Genomic DNA, 12,293 nt, shown 5'->3' with positions numbered 1-12,293 from the left:
AATTAAACTTATGCAGGATACTATATCGTGACTGCACTGAAGGATTAAAAGCGTCTGTTAAATGTATACATCGATACAAGATGTTATGTAGTATATTTATATTTAACATATGCAAATGAGGCACGCGATCGTTAAATATGCACTAATTTGTATATTACAGAAAATTGCAAATTTTATCAACGATGTTTCAGTTTGTTTTTCTTAATTGTGAGGACACATGGAATAAATGTAAAAAAAATAATAAATGAAGAAATTATAATTTTGTAACATTTTCTTGAGGTATGAAAATTGACAGTTGAGAGCAAAATCGTAATTTTTGCCTTTGATGCCTGGCTTTATAATAAGCATAAACAAATAATAATAAAAAAAATAGATAAATACTATGAGCAACATTTTAGATATATTTTGCAATGTATAAACAATTTATAAATCTTTGCCGAAAAATTTAGTTCCGTTTTAACCCGGAAGAACAAAAGTGACAATCCGGAAATAAACAATGTACTCATTTGAACGTGTCTGAAACGCGGTTTTTGACAGACATGACAGTAGACCACGTTCAGGATTACTAAAAAAAAAAACCTGCAGTCAAATAAATTCGATAAGGTGGTGTAAAATAAAACCTTTTTACTCTTCAACGCAAATAATTAAAGTTAGCTAGTTTCATAAGCCGTTACCATTAGCTAAGGATGCTAACGATGTGCCGAGCTCACGCGCTCGTCGTTGCTCGTTTATTTTTCATAGACATTTTGGTCTGTTTGTTTCAGATGTGTTTAAGTTAATTCATATATATATCTCGTCAGGTCTCATTTTCAGCGTGTTAGCCATATTATTTGTGTATACATTGCAAATCACAGGTTTTCTTAATATATTAATGTGCTGCTTCTGATACGACTTCGTTTCTATAGCAACAACTCATTCATGGGGATTTGTACGGTGGACGCTTCACGTTAACGGAGCAAATAAAACGCGTGCTGTGTGATTGCTGGTGTTGTGTACAGCTAGTTTTCGGTAAGGAGACGTTTATTTAACAGGTATGGAAGGAGTCTCCAGTGTCAGGCCTTTGTAACAGTTTCTAGTTCTAGGACTGTTAAAGCTGCTATAGCGCAACTAGTAAAGGGACTAACTCGTTTTTGGGCGTTCCACAACATTGAACGTGCAATAGCTGATAAAATTTTTGTATTGTAACACATAATCTGGAATATACAGGTGCATCTAAAAAAAAAAAAAAATTGGATATTGTGGGAAAAGTTCATTTTTTCCATGTAATTTAATTCCAAAATTTGAACTTTCATATATTTGAGATTCATTACACATAAAGTGAAATATTTCAAGCCTTTTTTGGTTTTAATCTCGATGATGGTTTACAGCTCATGAAAATTAAAAATCCAGTGTATCAAAATATTAGAATAAAGAATTTATAATGCAGAAATGTCGACCTGAGAAGAACTCTAATCAGCGAATGAACTCAAAACACATGTAAAGGTTTCCTGAGGCTTTAATCTGTGAGTCTGGTTCAACACACACAAACACAATCACGGGGAAGATGGACGTAAATGTTGCATTTCATTTGGAAATCAAGGTCGCAGAGTCTGGAGGACGAGTGGAGAGGAACAGAATCCAAGCTGCTTGAAGTCCAGTGTGAAGTTTCCACAGTCAGTGATGATTTGGGTCACCATGTCATCTGCTGGTGTTGATCCACTGTGTTTTCTCAAGTCGAGAGTCGATGCAGCGTCTTCCAGGAGATTTTAGATACTTCATGCTTCCATCTGCTGACGAGCTTTATGGAGATGCTGATTTCCTTTTCCAGCAGGACTGTGAACCTGCCCACAGTGCCAAAACTTCTAGTACCTGGTCTGCTGACCATGGTATTATTGTTCTTGACTCGCCTGACCCGAACCCCATAGAGAATCTCTGAGAGGCACCAGACCAAACAATTCAGACGAGCTGAAGTCGAAGCAACCTGGGCTTCCCAGAACACCTCAGCAGTGCCACAGGCTGATCGTCTCCATGCCACGTCACACCGATGCAGTAATTCATGCAAAAGGATTAAAGCTCCGACCGAGTATCAGCGCATAAACGAACATACTTTTCCAGAAGGTCGACATTCCTGTATTATAAATTCTTTATTAGAATATTTTGAGGTACTGGATTTTAAATTTCCATGAGCTGTAAGCCATAATCATTGAGATTCAAACAAAAAAAGACTCAAAATATTTCACTTTACGTGTAACGAACCTTGGATATATGAAAAGTTTCGGCCCAAACCTGCGGGAAATCTGTGGTGATTTTGAAAAACTACAAACTCCTCCGAATATCTGCGATCACCAAATCCTGGAGGAGCCGAGTTTACAGGCCAGTGTAGATCCTGAGGGCGGAGCTTTCTGAACGTGGGTGGGAATTATTCAAACGTTAAACCCACCTAACTGTTAGACATACTCTTGTGGGGGGTGGGGCTGTCTAATCTTACCTAATGCACCTTTAACTATAAATGGATAAAAAGTATGTACTGTTCTTTTATAAGTAAATAAAAAAAAAAAAGGTTCGTTGGCGAATTGGTGCGGTGTAAGAGGAATAAAACATTTCAAGTGCTGTTATTGGAAAACACACTTCCTCACACCACCGTGTGATTATTTTTCTGTAACAGCATGCGACAGTGAGCGTTAGATCTTACGATCGCCAAAGACGTTGTTGCGATGCGTTTCTTACAGTCTGAGCAGACAGACTGATAAGCACTTAGCTATTTGCGCTGCAGCTTCTGTTTATCATTCTGTGGTCGGTGGCGTGCGCTGAGGTGTGAATGAATGATGAATCGATTTTCTCCTTCGCGCTGCAGGTGGAGGTAAAGTGGAGTTTGAAGAAGAAGAAGAAGAAGCAGCAGTATTAATAGAAGAGTTCACGATGCAGGAGGAGGCGGGCCGCTCGGCCACGTACACACTGCCCTGCGATGACCGCGTCCACGTGGTGGAGTTCAGTCCGTACGACTGCGGCGCCGCCTCCTCGCTCCTCGCCTACGCTGAAAACCAGCACGTCGTGGTGGGAACGTGCCGCTTCAAGGTGAGCTCAGTAGGATACGACGCGCAATGCCGATCGTCCAATCAGAGATCAGCTTCATATCCGATCACTTCAATCCGAATCGCGCCAATAAGTTGAAATATCCGGTACACCATATATGTGTGTGGGTGTGTGTGTATATATATATATATATATATATATATAAAACATCCAATAAAATAGATTCATGTAGAAAGACATACGCAAGTATGTCATGCACCCAATCCAGAAGTATTGGCACCTTTAAAAAGGATGGGTTAAAAAAAAATGATCATAGACATTGCAATAGTTAAAGATTTAATTGCGCGGACACATTTTTAAGTGATCTTAAAAAGCAAGTGACCAAACTATTGGCACCCCAGGTTAATATAAGAAAGCGTATGCGATATGTCGGGTATTTTCTTTCGTTTTAAAATAAGTGCATTTATTTATCGGTGGCGCTCAAAAAGAACTAAAAGGGTAGGCGAGAACGACGACATGAAATGAAACATTGCGATAGTTAAAGATTTCATCAGGCAGATGCATTTTAAATAATCTTACCACGAGTATATGCGATGGGTCAGGGTTTTTATTGCTTGTTTATTTAGTTATGTATTTGTATTTATTTATTTTTATTATTTATTTCAAAAAAATCTTTTTTTCAAATGATCTGTTGGTGTCAATAAGGATTCCAGTAGTACAAGAGTTACAGATATTCATTGATCAATATAAATATGTAGGAAGAGGTATGCTATTACGTCATACGTTCACCGACAGAATTATTGGCACCCACGAAGAGCACGATCAGCAATACAGAGTCTACTTAAACATTTTAAATAATATGATTGATTGAATAAATATGATTTTCTCTTTTTAAAAAAAAAACGTCAAAATTTTTATCGCCCTTGAAGAATATAAGAACGTAATAATTTGTGTAAAAATGTGTATAAATCGATTAGAATATTAACTTGCGAAAACATGAACTAATCTAATAATAAGTGTAGTAAGAGGTATGCAAGTGTGTCATACGGTCCGCTTCAGAATTATTGGCACCCCGAAAAACGGATGAGCGAGCGCAGTTAATTAATTCGCAGCATATTTTCATATCCATATGGCACAAATATTGACACCACAAAGAATACAAGATTGTAGATTCCAAATGTCATCCTTACGGGGTACAAGAAAAAAAATCCAGGATACATTTTGGCCTGAAATCTAGTTCTCTACCAGGAGGTTATAACCTCGCTCTAAGTGGATCTTTGAACCAGATAATAACTCCGAAGCGGTCAGTGTTAATCTTGAGGGAAGGTTTGGTTCAGTCGTATTGAACGTATTAGTTCATATATTGAACACATAATAAGGTGTGTAGAGCTTGTCTTCTTGTGCAGGATTGAGTGTGTGTGTGTGTGCAGGAGGAGGATATGGACGTAGATGGAGTAGAATTCGACGCTCTGCGTGTCTTCATGCACGGCGTTCGTGCTGACGCTCTTGCATGGAGTCCTGAATCCAGACTGGACAAACTGCCTCAGATGATCAGGTACACGTGGCGCTTGTGCAGGTTTACACATCGGTCCGAGTTACAGACGAGGAATCCGATACAAAATAATACTAACTAACCCGTAAGCACTAAATACCGGGAACACCCCACAAGACCTGCCGTCTTGGCGACGCTCTGACGCAGCCGTCTGGCCGTCACACGCCGGTCCTTGTCAAAGTCACTCAGATCCTTACGCTTGCCCATTTTTCCTGCTTCCAACACGTCAACTTCGAGGACCGACCGTTCACTTCCTGCCTAATAAATATATCCCACCCCTCAACCACTGTAACGAGATAATCAAGGTTATTCACGCCACCTGCCAGTGGTTTTAATGTCACGGCTGATCTGCGTTTGTGAAAGGCGTCAGACTGTATGCGTCGTCTTACACACACGGCCTATTAATAGAAACGAGCGTCAGTCCAACACTACGACTTCATTGGAGAAAAAAAAAAAGCACACGTTAGACATTGCTGTCTCGCCGCACAGCCGAACGTAAACAGCGCTCCCGGAGGCGCGGGGTTTCAAAAACCCAAATAGTCCCGAGGGCAAGGAGCACATTTAGCAGATCATGAGCTGCTGTTGTTGTTGTTGTTGTTGTTGTTGTTTAAAAAAGAAATAGGTTACATTTTAACATTTGCGACAACTTGGTCCGCAGGTTGTGCACTGCGTCCGCCGACAGAAAGCTGCGAGTCTTCACTTCAGATCTTCAGCAGCTGGATGAAGTAAAGGTAAGCCGTTTCTGTCCTCCCGGGGGGGAGTCAAGTCCTGTGTACATGCACCAAGACCTGTAGCGTTAGCAAATATCTTCTTAATACGTATCGGTTGTAAGACATACTGCCGGTCAAAAGTTTGTGGACACTCGACGGAGATGTTTCTCATGATCTTAAAACGCTTCTGATCTGAAGGTGTGTGATTAAACGTGTGAAATCGGTGCCGTAGACAAAAACATAATCGTGTCGACGTGTTCGTTTCTTTCATTAGAAAACTGACCTTTTATTTACAAAATAATATTTTTTAAACGGACGACTCGGAGCGAAGTATAGTTTCCAAAAGCAGCGGATGAGAGTCCGGCGTCGGTGCGAACTCCTTTAATACTGTTTAAAAAGCATCTCGGGGAAATCCCGCAAGAAATCGCTCGAGAAAACGCCAAGAACACATTTCTGGAAATTCTAGGTGAAAAGCGCCTCGACTTTGAAGATGATAAAATACTAAATTGTTTTGAATTATTATTTTTTTTTTAATCACAACATAATTCCCATAGTTCCATTTGTGTTACTCCAGAGTTTTGATGACTTTATTATTTTTATTATATAAAGAATGAGTGTGTGTAAACTTTTGACCGGTGGTGTACATCCTGTTGACGAATTTGAAATGAAGCTTTATTTTCTAGCCCGACAGACAGCTGTAACGAGGGACGTGTTTCAGTAGCACACAGTCGGGTTTAGACATGAATATTAATGTGTCATCAGCGTATAGCGATACGCGATGATCTCCTCCTCCCTCCTACTGTCATTCCTGTAATAAAGTTTTCGCTCCGTCCAATAAGTGTATCTTATTTTAAATAAACGGAAAAATGGCACCGAAAGTTTTTTTTTTTAACTATCCGATTAATCGAAAAAATAACGGTCTGATTATGGAAATAATTATTAGTTGCAGCCCTAATAATATTAGTTTCTCGCAACTGTTTCTGTAACGATATATCGTCCAATAAAAGTAGTTATCGTTCCAGGCCTAACAAGACGTGCTGTTATAGGAAAGTGATCAACGTTAGGGTGGATCGGTAACGCTTTAACGCTGGTTACATGACCACGTCGTTGATTGTTTTCCTACAGGAGCACACCACCTGGTGTTTTATCCTTTATACACAGTATACCGTCCCTTACAAACTTGCTCAGAGATGCGATCTCCGCTCCAAGCCAAACTGTGGTTCGTATTTTAACCCGAGAGTCTTGCGGTCCTGAATCCGTACCAGATTGTTTATGTTTATATGAACGTCTAGGAGTTCTTTAACGATTTAACGGTAACACGTTAAGGCGGACGAACAAGCACGCAGACAACACTGAGGATTTCAGATGGAAAGCCGATGAAGGATAGACCATGTGTGCAATATTATCCCTGTCTCGAAATGTTAAAAATACGTCCCCCCCCCCCCCCGCCCCGCCCCGCCGTGATCGGATCACAAACGGAGTCCGTGTCTCATATACGGCATGCTTTTACTTAAAATAAAAAAAAAAATCAAATAAATCAAATCTCAGAGCGCAGTCGCGGACTGTGTTTATTTCCTCCGAATAATTTTCGTATGATTATCGAGTTTGACCCCGGGCTGTTTGGTGTCCCATCACAGAAACCGCCGGAATGTTGTTTTTATTTGCACGTTATGGAGATTTGTGCAACGTGCAATATTAGAGACATTTGTGGAATCTAGCATAAAAAGTCCAAATGCCGAGGGATCACGCGTTTTTTTTAAATATTGGCTCTGGTTTCCCATCGAGCTTTATTAGATTACGGGCCGCGGGAATGCGATGTTCTGTGTGGAAGGCATTTCTGAAGAAGAACAGGTCGTGACTCCACGGCTCCGGTTAGAGCGAGATGATTTTTCCGGTTCTCCGAACGTGTATCAATTTAGCGCGCTCCGCGGGCAGCGGCGTTAGAATTCTAAGTCCGTACGGAAGTCTGTAGCGGAAGGAGTCCGTGGCGGTGCCGTCTTCGCGGACAAGGTCATCGGAAGGTCACGAGTTTAAATCCCAGCACCACCAAGCTGCCCTTGAGCAACACCCTCATCATCTGCTCAGATTTAACTCGCTTTAAATACAAGCGTCAGCCAAAATGACCTAAATGCAAATGTTTCGAATATTAATGAGTGGGCGGGGTTTGTGAAACCAGGACGTTTTTATAATCTCTCAGAAATAATACAAAAAGCCTGGAATTGATTTATATATAATATATTGGAGAGAGAGAGGATAGAGGATAGAATTGCTGATAGTCTTGTCAGACCTTGCTCATGTTTTTTACATCAACCCCCCCCCCCCCCCCCCCCCCCCCTTAACAAAAACATGCACACTGAAACGATGTCTAAGGCAGACGCGGGATTGGGTGGGAAGCAAACTTTCCACGTATATTGCGACTGTCCATATGTGTGCGATTTCCCTGTTTCCTGTGTTGCCTAGGTGATGGAGGGACACACCAGCTACATCAATCACGTCGTATTCGAGCCCACGGAAGGAAAGCAAATAGCATCGGTCAGTGACGATCACACTTGCAGGTCAGTCGGGCCTTAAAGAATGACTCTGTGTGTGTGTGTGTGTGTGTGTGTGCCCTATTGTGTTCTGTTCTCTGTTAATGGTCCAGAAAGTCCTGACCGCGTTTTCCAGCGCGAAACCCGACCCTAAGCACAACACGGCCGTGCGTAAGTGCGAACCCCCGTTTCCTTTAGTAATTGGTTAAACGTGGAAATCCAATCAGCAGCCCAATGAGCCAAAGAGTTTTTCCTTCTTCTTCTTCTTCTTCTTCTTCTTCTTCTTTTTCTTTTTTTTTTTTCTTTCTTCCCCCTCCCCTCTCCTCGGTGACGGTTAACAAGCGGCCCGAATCAGGCGCACCCCAGAGGTACGGTGGTGCGGTTTCCTCGCCAGCTCGAGGTAACTTAAGCGAGCGCTCCAGGAGGCTCAGGGCTTCCCTTTTTACGTCAGAGACGTGTAACCGACACACCCGGACCCCGCCGCTCGCATTTCCACCCCCGTCCCTAAACCGCAAACCGGGAAACTAAGCAGCCGTAATGGCTTCAAGGTGGACGGGGGGGACTGGACCGCGTTCGTATAGGTTCACACCGAGAGTCGGTTATCTCCGAGGATCCTCGTCGTTATAATAGACTCTCACTCAGCATTTTCATCTGATTCAGATCATTTATCTGAATGCACTTTATTTATTTATTTATTTTTGCACACACGTATTGCTAAAAAAAACGACAATTTTAAGCTCGAAATACGTTTTTATCGTCTAATATTTGTCCCTTTGTGATTAAGGCTGGGAAATATGACGATGGAATATCAAAAGCGTGACAGTATCTTTGCGTAACATTTTGTCCGGGACATTTTTAACATTGGAAGCTGCTGATTTTGAATTTGTTAATTACAGATCCCCCTCCTTCTGCTCTCCCCCCCATTCCCACAATCTTTTCAATGAATGCAATAAATAAACGTGAAATAATAAAGTGCAATAAATAAGTTAAATAAATGTAGTTATTCAACACTAGGACTTTACTCGCTGTTTGTTAGGTAACGTCTATCTTGTGATATATATACACAGATCAGCCGTGACATTACTGACAGGTGACGTTGATTATCTCCTTACACCGGCACCTGTCGAGGGGTGGGATATATTTATTAGGCAGCACGTGAACAGTCAGTGCTCAAAGTTGACGTGTTGGAAGCAGGAAGAATGGGCAAGCGTAAGGATCTGAGCCACTTTAATAAGGACCAACGTGTGACGGCCAGACGGCTGGGTCAGAGCGTCTCCGAAACGGCAGGTCTTGTCGGGTGTTCCCGGTGTGCAGGGGATAGTACGGTATTATGATATAGTATTAGTATAGTAATATGATACGTTTGTCTAATACTGCTGCACCGTTGAATTCTAGATTCTGATTGGTCAGTGTATATCAATACGGTATGGTTTCTATGTAGTACAGTGAAAGCGCCATCACAGGGACTCGTACAGTAGACAGATTAAAAACAAAGCGCGGGATCGTCGATAGGGTGGCGTTTTCTTCACTTAAAGAGGCGTTTATTTAACATTTCCGGTAGGAGGAGTCTCCGGCGTCGTATGTAAAACTCGGACTTTTTCCGACGTGTTCGAGACGGAGGAGTTTATACTTTACTATACTTTTTCTCTGTAACATGACAAGCTGCGTTTTTATTATCATTATTTTTTATTATTTTCTTGTAAAGAGCATTACATCGAATGTAACTGTAATTAATATAAACCGTCGTAATCGTCAGGAGGTCGCTGTGGTATAAGAGGAATAGAACGCGTCAGGGTGTGCTGCTGCTGGAAAATAATAATAATAATAATATTAATAATAATCGGCTTCCAGGTGGATCTTAAGACGTTACGTGCTTTAATAATGAGTGAAAATGCCTGAAAATAGGCGTCACAGTTTTAGTATATCGGTGTAATCTCGTCATGAGAACGATTCTATTCATTCAGTAAGATTCAGAATATATTTATTGATGAAATCACATTCATTTATTTTTATTTTTACATTGTTTGCAGAGTAAGAGCGTTCATTCGTTAACACTGTAGGACGCAGGCACAAGTGTAAATATCGGCCTTTTATGAGCGTGATGTTCTCTGTTATACGTTACCGCAGAATAAGCCGAGCTTTTTTTTTATATATATATATATATTTTTTTATTGCTGTTATATTAGAGATCGTTTTCATTCGGTTTCTGTGACTTTGCTTGATTTGGAAGCGGTGTGCTGGTTTAACGAAAGATGGATGCACTTGCTGCACTTATGTTTTTTTTTCCACGCTGATCCGTGTGTGTGTGTGAGACTCGTGCGCTCTGTCGGCCGGCTCTACTGTACTTGTGTGTGTGTGTGTGTGTGTTCTGGTTCCTATCCGTGTTTTTGTTATTCCGCTCTTCAGGATGCCTGTCTCCTCCACTTCATGTCCACTCCAGCATGTGTCTAGACACAGCGCTCTTTCTCACCGTAGCGCTACGCTAATGTTTTGCTACACCCGTCACCCCGGTGTGTGCTCTCGGAGCTCCGCGCTCCTCCTCCTCGTCCTCCTCCTCCTCGTCCTCCTCACGGCCGCGCTGTTGGTGTTGGTGCGGGTTCAAACGCGAGGTCGGGATGAAAGAGCGAGAATATCAGTCTTTATCACGGTCGGGGTGCGAAACGTTCCACAGCGAGCGGATCAGAATTAATCACGTCGGATACGAGCTGCCGGGTTGGGGGAAAAAAAGAAAAGTCTCTGATCTCTGATATCGTTTTCTCTCTGATGAGCTCGCTGAACGATTCATCCCTCCGGCCCCGCCGCGCACACTTCGGTATTCAGCGTGTGATCAAGGGCACGCCGCTATTAGTGCTGACGCTGACGAACGCGTCAGCAGTTTTCGGAACACTCCGAGGGCACTGGAAAGACGCAAACTTTAAACCGGCGTGTGGGAGAGGAGACATCCGCATCCCCGGCCTCGGCCTCCGTGTCCCTCCTCCGGCCAGAGAAAACATCTCCATCTGCAGAAAGATTTCAGTTCCGTCACGTCGTGGAAACCTACTAGAGAGTGAAAAAGAGGGACACATGTCTTTTTAATTCATCCCACGCAAACCACAATGCACTTTTCGTTCACACGGTCTCATCTGATCAAGGATCTGGTCGTCCGTATTTGTGGCTAGACTTGAAGTAACATGGACGCAATAAAAAAAAAAGAAATTTAAAAAAGGGGGGGGGGGGGGGAGAGGAGGGCGTGTCTGAAAAAGGCAGGCTCGGTTCGACCGGTTTTCCGATCCAAAAAATGACAATCATTCTCCTTCGTTGGCGGACAAATCATATATCCATTAGCTAGCTCACTGGCCGAGTCAAAGCTCCAGCGTGCTTGCCTGGAAGTCCAATTAGTTAGCAGCAACTGACGTACGACGAGCTTTATGTGCGTTAATGCAGAACGTGGAAAATGAAATCGAAACCCCGAGACAGACCGGTTTTACGTAGTCTTCATCCTCTTCCTATAATGTATCCGCTGCTCATGATCGCGCCCACGGGGGAAAAAAAATTGGCCGAATTTTCGGCTATGAGCCGCGGCGTTCTCGCCTCCCACAAAAACGTTCGCGTCTTCACGATCGCAATGTGCTAGGATTGTAGAACAGTTTTCGTCGTCGTCGTATTTATATATAGACGTGTCAAACAACACGGAACACGTTTTGTATCAGCGCACCCGAATAGCGACGAATAGCACCGAACGTCTGCTCTCGGTTTTCGCCTTCAGTTTCACCTGTGAAGATGGCATTTGTTGTTAAAAAAAGGATAAGACAACATGAGGACTAAAGAGCTGCCCATGGGAGAAAAGCAAGCCGTTTTTGGGAAAAAAAAAAAAGCTAATGCGACATAGCTAATACGAGAATTTGGAACGTCCTGAAAAAGAAAGAAACCACTAATGTAGCGAGGAACAGACACCGAACAGACACCGGTCGGGGCAAGGAAAACGTCGCAAGAGCCCTGAAGAAAACCTCGAAAACGACAGTCAGTGACATCAGCAATAACCTCTACAGGGCAGGGTGAAGGTATGACAATCCACCGTTCGAAAGCAGAAATACAGAGGCCAGTAGATATTCCGAGTTGAGTGGCCGTTCTCCTTGGCGTTCCCTGGTCGGAGGTTGGGAATTACAAGGACAGGAATCCGAGGCGACGTCCAGATTCGACGTGTTGACGAAAAGTATCGGCGTGGACCGTACACATGGGAGAAAGTATATTGTATTGTAATGTACAGGAATGAAAAGATTTGGGAAGCTCACCTTCAGAAAAGGGAGAAGAAGCCTTTTAAACTGGTATGGTGGTTAATATGAGCGTTTTTCCCAGTAGGGCTGGGCAATATGATGACTTAACGTTGATATCATGATCAATCGGGTGACGATACGCTTTTCTGAGATATCGTCTGCATTTTTTCGTGTGATTTTAATGTTTTTTTGTCTAATAACAGTTACGGACTCGGATTAAAAAAAAAAAAAACAGCTG

The 12,293-nt window shown here is 42.5% G+C and overlaps 1 protein-coding gene across 1 annotated transcript in view; it reads left to right on the top strand.

Annotated features, from left to right (window-relative positions):
• Nucleotides 1–2,886: 2,886 nt before the first annotated feature.
• nup37 (nucleoporin 37) overlaps nucleotides 2,887–12,293 on the top strand; it is a gene marked incomplete at its 5' end in the record, with an annotated part of 16,526 nt that continues 7,119 nt past the window's right edge. Inside the window, 4 exon segments of the mRNA NM_001201029.1 lie at nucleotides 2,887–3,054; nucleotides 4,443–4,567; nucleotides 5,223–5,295; nucleotides 7,735–7,829. Coding sequence (NP_001187958.1) covers nucleotides 2,899–3,054; nucleotides 4,443–4,567; nucleotides 5,223–5,295; nucleotides 7,735–7,829 — 449 coding nt within the window.

This window comes from Ictalurus punctatus, chromosome 19 (assembly GCF_001660625.3).
Source record: "Ictalurus punctatus breed USDA103 chromosome 19, Coco_2.0, whole genome shotgun sequence".
NCBI classification, from domain to species: domain Eukaryota; kingdom Metazoa; phylum Chordata; class Actinopteri; order Siluriformes; family Ictaluridae; genus Ictalurus; species Ictalurus punctatus.
The sequence above is the reverse complement of the archived record's forward strand: the minus strand, read 5'-3'. Positions and strand labels throughout refer to the sequence as shown.